The 14375-nt window shown below is 34.5% G+C and overlaps 1 protein-coding gene across 1 annotated transcript; it reads left to right on the top strand.

The window, feature by feature from the left end:
* The first annotated feature begins 3744 nt into the window (after positions 1-3744).
* On the top strand, positions 3745-10872 carry LOC136832646 (mitochondrial intermembrane space import and assembly protein 40). Its single transcript, XM_067093914.1, has 3 exons — positions 3745-3887; positions 7195-7278; positions 8776-10872. The coding sequence occupies exons 1-3, from the start codon at positions 3866-3868 to the stop codon at positions 9057-9059; spliced, it is 390 nt and encodes a 129-aa protein (XP_066950015.1). The 5' UTR covers positions 3745-3865; the 3' UTR covers positions 9060-10872.
* The last annotated feature ends 3503 nt before the right edge of the window (positions 10873-14375 follow it).

The raw sequence follows: 14375 nt of genomic DNA, 5'->3' as shown, positions 1-14375 counted from the left end.
CGAAGAATATGGTGATCAAGAACCACGAAGGGGAGACCTCATTCCTAAGTCCCCCGAGGAATGTCGACGGGGGAACGTAACAATGGAACTGATGCGACTTAACAGGGGGCGGAAGTGAGTACGGAGCGAAAACCGCCCCTGAGAAGGAAACTCAGACTGATTGAGTTACGCCGCAGAAATGGCGACGATGGGCGTGTCCGTTTTTTTTTTTTTATATACTAAATCGCCGGAGAAAGAAAATAAGACTTGCAGGGGAAAGTTAGACTTCGAAAAGGGTTGGTTTCTTCTGTATGGTTCTTGCAAGACGGAATAGGTTCCTGGTTCCTAAGCGGTCACTCCGCAAACACAGTTGCGGGCACATTACACTATTTCCCTTGTTGTTTCCAGTTTTAATCGTGTTTAGGTTTACTTTACTTTATGGTATTTCAGTATGTTTATCTTGATTATTTTCAGCAACAATAACCCCGGATTTTGAAAGATGTTTCCAAACTAGGTAAAGCAAAATATTTCCACGTTATTATTAACCCTCCCCCTTTCATTTCTTTTTCTTTTTAACACCCATCGCTCCCCAGGTTAACAACACTCTTAGTATCACGAGTAGTCTCTCTCCTTCATCTTCTTCTTCTTCTTCTTCTTCCTGGATCCTGGTTCCTAAGCGCTCACTCCACAAACAAAGCTATGGGCACACTACTCTGTTCGTGTTAGGTGCAGAACTATTTAAATCGAAACAGATTTACTTCACAGCTTTTCTCTTTCATACTGTTATTACATTATTTAAACTTACACTGAATTCCCTAGTTATGTACCACTTTAATCGTCTTTAGCTTTACTATAATTATTATTTCATCAGACTGTTTATTTTAACCAATGACCACTACCCTTTTCTTCAATGAGAGCCCCAAAAAGTTAGAGATGTTACGACGCTAATTTTTACCGAATATTACCAGTTAATAATACCTACTTTACTTTGAGCCCCCACAGTTTCACTTTTCCTACTGAGTCTTCTTCTTCTTCTTCTTCTTCTTCTTAAGGCGTTACACTTTTCACAGATCTTGCTCGTTTTTTGTACAATACTAGAGATTGTCTACCTTGAAGGAGGTATAAAGTACGTACTGTTTACAAAGATAGCTGTTCCCCTGTTATATGTTAAGACTATAAAGAATAAACACTGTAGAAACAGCCACTGCATTCAATAACACAATCTTTAAAGAGAGCCTCTTTCTAAATTTATATATCTATAATTATAAGTGAGGAGACCCTCTTGTATACTTGTCTACGTACACATAATTCTAGCTATGATGAATGTCTCTTTTTTAAATAAATCCCTTACCCGAGGAAGTTTTCATTATATTAATAAGATTATACAGGCAATTGAATACACACCAATGTACAGTTTAGCACCATATGTCCCAAAACAGTTTGATCATTACAAGAGATGATACTGTTATGAATTACAGTGGTGCTATTAGCAGTGTTTAAACTTCGGCAACCGAGGTGCATCAGAGTTCTGTTTCGGTGGTGTCGTCGTGGAGAAATGTAAGTCTATTTGCCTGTTTAGGAAGTTTTCCAATACCAACCAGACTTTTAACCGTACAATGTACCACAAGATCCAGAAGACGTTCCTTCTTGCAAAATCCAAACTTCTCTTGCTGTCTTGTGGCAAAATTTGCTAAACTAAATATCTGGCTATTTTGTGGCAAAATTTGGCCATAAGATAAACTTCTATGGCTGTATTGTGGCAACATTTGGCCATAAACTATTTATGGTTTTCATATTTTCTTCGCATTGTTGTTTTATGCAGAAGGTTATAGTCATCCATAAATAATTTTACATTTTCTTTCCCTGCTAATCTTCGTTTTCTACAACCTGGCACAGAAATGTCGCCAACCTATGTCATTGATGCATCTTCTGGTTGAAATCTAACGGATTGAAAAGCATTTGGTGTTCCATAAAACTGAAAGTTGAAAAGGAAAAATAAAAATCATATCTTGAACCTGTTTGACCACTGGCAAGTAATAGTTACCTGCATTAGATTCAGTCCGTTAAACATCAACAATTTTATATCATTTACATTGGTCACTTGTTCTACCAACGATTATTGGCGTATAAGTTTTGTGGTTGTTGTAGTCTCATAGGAAGAATCGTCTCTAGAATGAATTTAAGAGGCACCTCTAAGTAACTAGTAGTGTCTTTCCTGGTTGCCAAAACTGATCTCATGCTAGACAAAATATATTTATCAAAAGCTTTGAGTACCTTAAAATCTACTAGCAAAAATTAAGATCATTAATGAGGTTATAAAATTAAGTTGATGTCGTTGGTAGAATGGGCTTATTCAAATGGTCAGTTCTCTGTGATAAAGAGGTCTTGTTAAACAGGAATTGGAGTGGCCATAGATTAGAAGACGAAAAGAAGGAGACTAAATCATTGAGAAGAGGGAGAAAGGATGAAATACACGAAGAGGAACTTGAAAAATTAGTATGAACTAGAAAATGTCATCCTATGATCACGTGCGTGAGTGATAACTCACTTGGGCCTTCATACATACCTGTACATAAATTGAATTACTGTTGTTGGCCCTGAATAATCCTGATCGTCTTCAAGACCTAAATTTCATAATCAATCAATCAATTACTGTTGTTACTATTATTCGTATTGTGTAGCAAAATCATCTATAGCTCATTATAGTGTATCCATAACCTATCGAATTCCAGCAAAAATACGTATTCAAATTCGAAACTTAACTTTGCACTCGTGACTTTAAAAATATCAGGATATTATATATATATATATATATATATATATATATATATATATATATATATATATATATATATATATGTGTGTGTGTGTGTGTGTGTGTGTGTGTGTGTGTGTGTGTGTGTGTGTGTGTGTGTGTATATGTATGTATGTATGTTCATTGCTGTTTAGTTCATGTAATTTAGAAGAGTTTATCGCAAAAAATTCGTCATGAAAGTGAATTACAAAAGTATATTTTGACTTTCAGTCTTTAGCAATTATCAACATGCAATTTACTAATATGAATAATAAAATGAAGTGTTATTTATCAAAATGCATGTAATTTAGAAGTTTCTCACAAAAAGGCGTAACGAAACTTTAAAGAATACATATTTTCTACACTTAGTCTTATGGTAATTTTCAATATACCATTTAATAATATATATTATATAAATAAATGTTATATTTCTGTTACCATACTTATGGTAATTTTCAATATACCATTTAATAATATGTATTATATAATTAAATGTTATATTTCTGTTACCGTAAAGAAAATGTCCTAATAAAACTAATAGCTGCCCCATGCCTCAGGGTTTGTTGTCGGCTGCAGTCGGCGAGTTATAAAATGAAATGCTACGCCATCGTGTAGTTTTTGTCAGATACTTTACCAGCCATTCATAGCGGACATCATCCACTTGCTCTGAATTTTACACCCATATATACAGCTTTCTGTCATATTTTTCAATAATCATAACTATTTAGCTTTTTTGTATATTATTTAACCACTTATTCTCTTATAAACTGAAGAGATATGAACGGATTGATGTTCACAACTATTCCCAGAGGGTATCATCCACTCCCTCCCAAATTAACCCTCCGAATACAAAATTATATCGTATTTTTCAACGGATATAAATAATCTAGCAATTTAATTATTATTTGAACACTATCTAACCATTTATTCCTATAAAAATTGAAAAAAAACTATACGAATTCTTTACGTACGGTTGAATGCTGTACGCTGAAACGTCCGCTTCCTTCGTAACAATAACAAGACCCCGAGTCGGCGTGAATCTGAAAATTCCAATTCATCCCAATTTTAACTTCCGGTCACCAATTCACGATTATGTCCTACTGCAAGCAGGAGGGTGAGGAGACGGATTTAAAGCCAGTATAATAAAGTAATATTTAAGGCTTACCTTATGGGTATGGGGCATTTACCCATACCTTTAGGGTAGGGTTCAAATCTGACCGGGAATGAGTTCCCTTACCGGTAGGGTTTGTTTACACTCGGATTTTATTTTAGGTCTACGATATTTTAAAATTATTTAAGTATTATCTCTTAAACTTTTAGGGCCTTTAAGTATAGTTTGTAAGCCTAAAGGCTGAAGGTGTCCATATCTGACCAGGAATGAGTAGCCTAACCTTACCGGTAGGCTCATGGTTTTGTTTACATCGGATTATTTTAAATCTACGAGATTTTTAAGGATATTTTAGATTATATCTTAAATTTTTAGGGTTTCTACGTATGGTTTATAGGTCTAAAGGCCGGAAACTGGTTGATTTACGTTTGACTAAGCTCCCGGTAAACACAAAAAGTACAAATATATAGGAAATCCTACCTGTAGGCATAGGTTGCCTATTCTTGTAGCTTAGGACGAGGCCTATATTATTTAATAGTTATTTACGCCTTAACCCTCACAGTATACATGTAAAGTAGCCATCATAGACTATAATCTATATCTTTACCCTTTGTGTAGCCAATGATGTTTGCCTGTAGCCTAAGACTATTTTGTGAGAGGCCTGTTGAGGTCTTGCCCCATCATCCCAAATCCATTCTTCCCTTAACCTGATATTCTGTAAGCTTATTAAAGAATTGTCAGGTTGACTGCAGACCAGGATATATAGCTTAGGCCTATCAGAAATGGCCGGAGGTATAAAAAATCTTCATTTATCAAGGGTCAAATCCCCCCTGGGCTTATCAGAAAAGGCCAAAATTCTCAAAAATCTTTATATAACAAGGGTTAAAGATCCCCTCCCCCCCAGCAAGGCCAAACCTATCGCAGAAATAGTGGAATTATTAAAAGTCTTCATATAGCCTAATTACAAGAGCCAAAGCCGCCTCCCCTCATTCATTCGCCCACTTAAGGCACATTACCTTAGGTAAGGTTAGGTTAGTATTGTGTTCTTTGACAAGTCATTAAAGGAATTTTTTATTCCTGGAACATTTCATGAAATGAGCTACAGGTAGTCCTCGAGTTTTGATAATTTGCCTTACGATAGTTCAATTTTGCAACGTGGTAAGCAATTAATACCAGAACGACAATATTTATAAAATATTTATAAAATATTTTTAAATTCACGCAGCCGCAGGCAGCAGCATACAATCAGGCAGTGAGAGAGACCAAATTACAATAGATCAACTTCTTTTCCTCCATCTCTTTATCCCATCTTCTAGTTAAAAGAAAAGTAAAAGAGAATGATAAAAGTATTGTTAGTAACGCTATACTCTTGCATCAGTGCATAAAGCCATAAACACCTGAACAAGAAACTGTTGTTTTACTTATAACCGAATCAGATAGCAACAGCTGTTTTGCTTGTATTTCAACCGTCGTACTGTAAACAGTTACCGTAGTTATGTTACAAATGATGTTAAGTAGAATAGGACTGATATATTGTACATTATACCCTTATTCGCTATGGATAAAAGATTGGCAAGGAAATATACTGCTAAATTTAAGTTGCAAGTTGTAGCTGAAGCTGAGAAAACAATGATCAGGCTGCTAATGATTATAAATTATCGTGCATCAGCAACATGGATGAAACTCATCCGTAATTAAAATTGGAGATAAAGTATTTTAATCAAAACTACTGGGCATGAAAGAAAACATTACTGCTATTTTTACGCTGATAGGTGATAAATACGTAAAGCTCATATTATGATGAAATCAAGTGAAAGTAGCGAACAAAATCTTGATTTTTTTTTAACACAAAACAAACATGCCCTCAAATGGCCAACGTCATCTATTAACGAAAAAAACAGCTAAATTAATTTCACAACGAGACGTATTTAAGTTATATTTCGACTTGAAAACACTTTGTATAACGAAAAATAACCTTGCGCTTTATAAATAAAGTATATAGAGATTCATTTACTCTAACTAGAAACAAGAAAAGCGCTCTGAACTGAGTTAAATACGGCAAAATAAACTTACCGCGTAATCGATTTGCAAACCAAAACATTGATTGCTATGATCGCAATTTATGATACAAAAGCAATATAAGAATATATACAATATTATTGGATACAGTGAAGTAAAGCATAACATTTTAAAAGATCCATGAAAAAGATGCATATTCATTATGTTGATGTTTGTATAATACGATATTAATATGTGAATTTAGAATACAGTATAATGTTGGCTACGCTACTGTATATGTATACGATATACTATAGTGTAGGCTAAGGTAATTATTCTTGTTTGTTATTCAGTTTCTCTTTGTACTGAATTATCATAAGTCTCTTGGCATGAACCTCCAGAATTAGCTGATATTAATAATTACTATACCATGTATGTATAGAGTATACTTTATAGTGTAGGCTAGGTTATATTCGAGATACGTTTTTTCCAACAAACAATGGGTTTTCTGGAACCTAACCTCATCATAAGTAGGATAATACCTGTATAGGCTAATGCCACTGGTAAAACTGAAGACAACAACACTGCCTCTCTGGTTCTGTAACTGCCAGTTTACATGCAAAATGGGTGCCATGTTTAGTACCAGCCCCTTGGGGATGAACATAGACAAAAGTCAGTAAATATCAAGTGCAAATATAAGACATAAACATAAATAAAAGGCCTTAAATATTCTGGTCAGCATCTGGCAGGCACCAGGCCATGATAGTAGTCTTCAGCTTTACCATGCCATTACATGTAATCTAAAGTTTATGGTACCAACACTTGTGTTGATTTAATGCATTTCTGTCAACTGAAGAAAGGCATTGGATAGCCAGTAGGCTAGGTAACTGCTGGTGGCTTCCCAACCTTACACCAGGTATATAAGTCCCCTGTTATTGTTGAACTGCAGCTTTTAAATTCCAAAGCCTGGAATTAGCAATATAACCAAGTTAAGTGACCCCTGAGGACCAAATCTCTCCAGTCTTGTCAATTATACCTGTATCCTAGTACTGTATAAGGTTAGATTAGGTTAGGATGTCTCTCTTATGAAATTTGTAGTAACACTGTTCACACAAGTTCTTGAAATTCTGATCCACCTCAGAGTGTAAGTGGCTTCTTTGCAGTTTTTCACATTTGCAAATGATCCCTGGATATGAGATTCCTTCAAAACAGGAAACCTTTTTCTTTTGAACTAGTAGTTACTGAATCCTAGTATTAAAGTGCAAATTTATGGAAGTATATTAAATTCAGAATTTTTATGTCCACTTATTCGCAGGGAAAGACAGGGTAATCTTTGTGACAGAGGAAGATCATGAGACACCAGCGAAAGTTTCATTACCTGAAGACGGCGATGAACCAGGTAATTGTGTTCTTGAACTGCGTTTACTTGGCTTGGGAAGTTGATTTACTGTAATTTTAGATCTAGAATGGCCTTGCCAAATAATTTGATTGCTTTTCTTTTTTTAAGAGGAACAGAACTGTATGCATGAGTTGGAGTATGTTTTTAATTATGGCTTTGATTCATATTATTTAAAATATATTTTATAAGAATTACCGTATGAATTATCATCTTTTGATACAGTATATATAACCTGTTTAGTAGCACATTACATTAAAACCATATAAAGTTTGTGGAAAGTTGACTTCTTTAATGTTAATAGCCACTCCTGCAGTTTAATTGTTTGAGAAAACTGCTTAGATTTTGCATATGTGGTGGAAGAAGAGAACCTCAAAGAACATTCATATCAAACAAACCATTACCTTAAATAGTCCTGAAGATCTTTTTGAAGTATGAGGAAAAATATCTGTTAGGGTAAAAATCGTAACATCTTTTTCCTTACATCCATTAGTAAAAAAGAAAGCTTCCAGCTGACAAGGTGAAATTCTCATTTGTGCACACATTTTTCTATTTTCTGTTGAGTGGTTCCTACCCATCATTGTAGTTGTGCAGGAATTCTTTCTTCACACATAAAAAGTTCCAGATTATTACAGCTATTCTCCTGATGTGAGGGAGAAAACCCATTTTATTTTTGAGCCCTTGTAACAGAAACTGCAATTTTATTCTGGCTTCTGTCGATGTTTATTTCAAGTTGTCATACACAGTAGTTACTCAGTGTTTCATGATCCCAGTGGTTAAGCATATCTATAAAGTTGGCAATGTAAGACATTGTTCTCTTCAAAATAAAATGTAAAGTTGTCCAAGGCAGTGGTTTAGTTTGTAAAGAATCATTTTCCTAGTTCATGTCATGAAGTGAATAGCCTTAGGATACTATAAAATGTAGAGAATTTATCAGAATGAGCTGTATATTGGTAAATTCAGTCACACTGAAGACTCAGTTGAACCCTGGTAGTTATTTATGCCAAAATTTAATTTTTTAAAAGTACAGTAGTTGGTATTCCTCAGTGGTAGTTTATGTGAAATTTAATGCTGACTTAAGAAATGAACCTTAGAATACAGTACTTCAATAAATAATAAAGGTGTCTCAGTAATATTGCAGTACAGAGACCACCCTACTTATGAACTAGTTATGTTCCTGATGGGTGTTTGTAGTTGAATTGTATGTAACTTGGTTACTGTTCTCTTCGTGCCTATTTAAGTACAGTATAATATAAAGTCAATACAGTACTGTACATTTTTTCATCCTAAATCACAATACACTGTACATACAGTACTGTGTGTACAGAATTGGCACACAAAACAAAATCTGAACACAATTTTAATTTGCGATCCCGTTTGTTTGTATCTGAATGTTCGTAAGTTAAATGTTCTTAAGTAGGGTGGTGTCTGTATGTAATTCATAATCAGTTTCCTGGTGTTCTTAATCTTTCACTTCCTTATGTTGTTTTTCTTTTCCAGTTGGCCTAATACAACCAGATGGCGAAATTAACTGGAGTTGCCCCTGCCTGGGAGGGATGGCAACGGGCCCGTGTGGAGTTGAATTCCGAGAGGCTTTCACATGTTTCCACTACTCGACAGCAGATCCCAGAGGCTCTGATTGTCTAGAACCCTTCAGACAGATGTCAGAGTGTATGTCTCAGTATCCAAATGTGTATGGGAACAAAGACGAGAAAGAGGGCCAAGAATTACCTACCGACGCCAGTCCCGAATCTTCTAAATCTGAAGTCATGGCAAAGGATTAGCCTTTATCCATTTTTAGTAATGTTATATTGGCATGTGTAGATATTGTAAATTTGTGTTTTTTGATGCAGTATGTGAATGTGAGTTGCTTCATAACAGATGTATAGTGTGTTGGTTAGACAATTTTGTTACAGAGTTTTCAAAGAACATCTTATGTGCATTGTGTAAGTAACTTCGTGTACAAAACTGTTAGCTCGTGCGTAAGTTTCAATTCAAATGGGTCAATATCGAAGAAATAGATCGCTCCAGTGGAGGACTTGGGTATAAACATTCCAGACCAGTACTCATTTGTCTTGTCATTCGAGAATGTGCAGCTATGCAGAAACAAGATATCTTCACTTGTAGCATGAATTGTGGCAGTCTTGTATGATGTTTGATTTGGGAATTATTCAATGGCTCCGGGAAAGAACATATTTTAAAATGTACATCAATTAACGCACACTAGTCACCTTAAGCTGATAGGGTAGATTATCTTCCTTTTTTGAAGTTGTCTTACCTATGCAGCTTCCTCTGATTTCCATCTACGGTGATGTGAATATATACATATGTTGTGCTTAAGAAATAAATTAGATTTTGGTAGATGTCAAGAAACTGTAAAATATAGAATAGTTATTTCATAAAGTGTAAAAAAATTCAGGTGCTAACATGTAAAAAACCTGTCACTTTACAAATACCTCATATGTGGTCCACTTATAGTTACCAGGCCCTGAATCACTGGTTAAAAACAAGGAAAATGGTAGTTAGGTTTAGAAATAGGCAAGACCATTTTAGTCAGGAAAGAGACAGTTCCACCTATGTACTCAGTAATGTTTATAGAAGCTCTTCCAGTGTAGTTTATGTAATTTCATCATCCCATATTTATTCAGTTTCACATTCTTAAGAAGCTGCAGCCCAACAAATTATGTACTAGATTTTCTTTTTTTGATTTAGCACAAATCCCGCAGACCAGTTTGTGAGAGAGTTAATTTTCTCAATTCAGTGATCTGGTTAAACTATTTATAAATAATAACAGTCTCACAGATGTTAAGATTTTAGCTCAGCAGGCTGGTTAAACTCATAATAATAATAATAATAATCATAATCAGATCTAATCATTAAATTTGTAAATACTGTAGTTGTTATTTATAACAGGTTAAATAATAAATTTACATTTATTAGGAACAAACTCTTTGGACCAGTCCTATGATTGTTGAGAATGCTAACACATTGGTATCATTAAATTATATATTGGTGGTAATAAAAAACCAAAGGGATATGTATTATAATTCTTTAGCAAGTCTGATACATTTCTGGTTTTCCTTCTACCCGTTATATTTCTTGCTATCTCTTTGCTACGTATCTGCATATGTTAAGTGATTCAGGGTTCACATTTCACCGAGATGAGCAGCTGAGCATTTGTGAATTTATGTTTTTATGTAGGAATCTGACTAGTTTCTTATGGTTATAAAACTGACAGAAAAAGGTAAAGTTGTTGGATTATAAACTGGACATGTACAGATGTGACACTTATAACGGGGTCAATTATTTTGTATTTTTATTAATGTGCAGATGATCAAACATGCAAACGAAATACTTTTTAAACTTACCGAATGTATTGTTTAACGTGAACCAGAAAAGTATGTACAGTATTTAATAGGAAATTTGTTGAATGTATCAGTAACTAGGTAGATGTGTATAGGCAGTGTCAGTTTTGAACTGTGCATGAATTACCAGTCTGTTTTACATAGATCGAAGATTATTTTGTGAGGTTATGAAAATGGTGATAGTGTATTCCACATGTTACTGAATACTAAATATCATGCTGTGATTTTTAAACTCTTGTTTGTTTTGAAATACCTTGTTTATTCATGTTTATTGGTTGTAAGCAACTGTACAGGAAGATTATATTTTGTATATATTTTGTACCTGGATAGGATTTTAAAATGCGCATAATAAAATGAAGGCACATTAAAGAAATGAGGGGCAGAGTTGCACAGAATCTTTCATAGCTCATGTTTTCAGAGGAAACAATGATGATGAATTTTAGCCATTTTAGTGTTGATGGAGGAGAGAGATGGGACTATAAAATGTTTCTTAGTATCCCTTGAATAGTACACAGGTGGTTCTTCAGCACAAAGCTTTTGATACAGAATCTTTGAGTGGGATCACACCAAATCAGATTTCTCTTGCTCATTCATCATCTCAAAACAAATCCTTCATGCCAGGATTACCTAAATTACAGTACAAATAAATGTGAATAACAAAGATCTTGTTGCAAACTCTTATGCCAGAATATTTGAGGAATACAGTTTATCTGCAAATGCATCTTGCCAGAAAGGTGCCAGCAAAAACCAATCTGTAACTGGTAAGTAGAGGAGTTAATGTGCAATAGAATGTGATATGTATTCTTACAGGTTTATATAAGGAGAATGAAGGTCTGAGCTTGAGAGCCGTACGTGACATCCTTGGGGTCAGAACTCATTTTTTAGTATGGGTGTACTGGTAGAACATTATTTGCAGAACAACAAAATAATGCCTCAAGTTTGAAATAACCAGTTTTTGAAGTGGCATTTCTGAAAGTTGATTTCTCCATAGTTTGAGCTAATTTATAAAGCTGTCATGGATTTAAAAGAGATGGCAGTAAACCCAAGGCCCTAAAAAGGCTTTGAAAAATGTTATTTGCTAGACTGTCAAATTCTATAATAGTTAAAGTTTTCCTTACAAAGAGTATATCACTTGTGAAGTGAAGTTTTCAAGTTTTAATTTTCAAGCAACTGTCACTGCTAGTTCTGCACAGTATATATGAAATATTTTTAAAATGATTACCCTTTCAGGTAGTTCTTCATTCCCTTTAGTTTTTTAGTTGTTCTTTATTTTTATGGTTTCCAGGCCTTAACTTGTAAGCACCAACTATCAAATTGTGATGACCAACAGAAAACTATAAATAACAGATTCCCCAAAGCTATTTGCTTTGAAGATATGCAGCATTTGCAATACTTATCTTGCCTAGATTTTTTATAAAGTTCTCAGATCTCTGTGTATAATGTAGATTAAGGTTTCAAGAAGAAATATTTAAAGACTCCTCTTTGAGTGTTATGTTAGTGGGAATTAGCAGTGTGAGCCCATAAATCTTCACATTTGTATGTAACGGACATGGGTTTAGGAGGGCACCCTCATTGAAGAGAACCAGATAATGAACCTTACATGTAAGAAAAAAAAAGATGAGGTGTCATTACCATTAAAAAGCATCTGAAACAGGAAGAAATTGTTCAGAAAAGGTGCCAAAAGCAGTCTGAAGCAGCTGTACCTCAAAAATTGCTCAATTATCCAGAACAGAATTGTCTCGGGGTAAGTCATTGGTAAATAAGTGACCATGTCCCGGGCGGCACTAACGCATATTATGCAATATCCGCTTTGCTACCTTCACTGTACGAATTACCTGTTTTATTATGTCCTGCTTTAGCACCTCGTGGCATTATCTGAAGAGAGAAAATGAACATCATAGTTCGCCCGATGTACAATCACAGCTGGCAGTCTGCACAAGTGGTATAATAATCAGGACTTCATAGGTCAGTAGAGTATGTAATTTCTCTGTATGCCTGTAGGTTAGTGTTGCTTTACTGTGATGCTTATTGTCATCTAACTCAAGAAGCAACATTGGTCGGGATTTGGTACATTTATCGTCGTTCATTTTCCAGTATTTGCTGCAAAGGGAGTGCCCCTTCTGCCGAATTTTTGGTGGCTGAAAAAAAAAAAAAAATTATATCACGTATGGAAACGATAGAAAGATATATCCCTAAACAAGGCTTCTGATACGTGTCCTCTCAGTGTTTTCTGAGTAAAGTTTCCTTATCTTTCACGATTCTTAATCTGTTATTCCTGGTGGAAGAGTAAAGTCCTTGTAACACTGACCACTGTTTATCAGGCAAAATTAAAAACAAAAAAATACACATTTTTACTTTTATGGAATTTGCAAATACTTGATACTTAAGCGTAAGTCTCTCATAGATTCTTAAGGCAAAACGTTTGTCCTAGAGTGTGGGGATTCAGCTTTGTACAATTGTACCCATTAGCTTCAAGAAAAGCAACTCACGATGAATATTTCAAACAAATACAGCATTACAGCTTCCACGTAACAAATCTGTTGATAGAGGATTGCATTTTCATACTGTTTCTCATTTAATGAGCATATCAGGATTGCAATGCTGGCTTTCTCATTCATTTTGCAGTATTCTTCGTGCATCTTGCCTAATGGAGAGCTAAAAATTACAGTTCGTATTCTTGTTTATACTTTATGAGTTCAGGATACAGTTACACACACACACACACACACACACACACACACATATATATATATATATATATATATATATATATATATATATATATATATATATATATATATATATATATATATATATATATATATATATATAATATAACGTGTATGTATAAGGAAGGTTTTCCGCAGCTAATGTGGAAGGCATTGGAAGTTGGTAAGTGTAAACAAGATTATACTGTACAGGATGACACAGTACTGAACGGTTATTGTGGAATTTGTGGAGACTTGAACCTTGCATCATCTTGGATAACAAGTTAATATTTGCATACATTCGATATCTAGTCTAGTTAAATGGAAATGCCTTTATTTAGAACTCTCGTTGCTTGGTTAATAATCCAAAACGTATTTTTTAATAACGGTTCTTTTGTTGAAACTGCCACCGAATGATGAGGTCTTATTACCGGGCGTTAAGTGCACGATTGCCCGCTGTTAAACAATCGTTTCTTTGCAGCATTAAATCACTTTCAATGAGGTAAGCATTCTGATAATATGAAAAAGCTTTTATGAAGATCTCTCTCGTTATTTTTGTAAATTATCGTAAGATTATTACTTAATTACACATTTTTCATCAGAATTTTGTACTGTTTCTCAAGCGATCACTCAAACGCGACCACGCATTCAGTTAGATGTAGAGTAATTTAACTTAAAACAGGATTTCCCAACTTTTCTTTCGTTGTTTAATTCACCTTTCTCAAAATGACAATGTCTTCCTCCGTTATTTACTGATTTTCTCCTAAACTTTCTCTTTCCCTCTTAACTGTTTGGTTCCTAAGAGAAACACACTGTACTGTTTGAGTTATTACATTTAAAATATTCGTTTTCTAGCCTTTTAACTCGTTCCATTAACCTCTTTTCCTCCAAATTACGCTTTCTGCCCTTGTTATTAATTATTTTACACTATTCTAAGCCTTTTTAATCGTCTTTACCTTTACCGTTTCGTACCTTATTGACCGGACGTTGACGTTACTACTTTACTTTTTCTGGCCTTTTTAGTTCG

The sequence above is a fragment of the Macrobrachium rosenbergii genome, chromosome 50 (genome assembly GCF_040412425.1).
Source record: "Macrobrachium rosenbergii isolate ZJJX-2024 chromosome 50, ASM4041242v1, whole genome shotgun sequence".
Taxonomy (NCBI): Eukaryota; Metazoa; Arthropoda; class Malacostraca; order Decapoda; family Palaemonidae; genus Macrobrachium; species Macrobrachium rosenbergii.
Note: the sequence above shows the minus strand (reverse complement) of the source record. Positions and strands in the feature narration are given on the sequence as shown.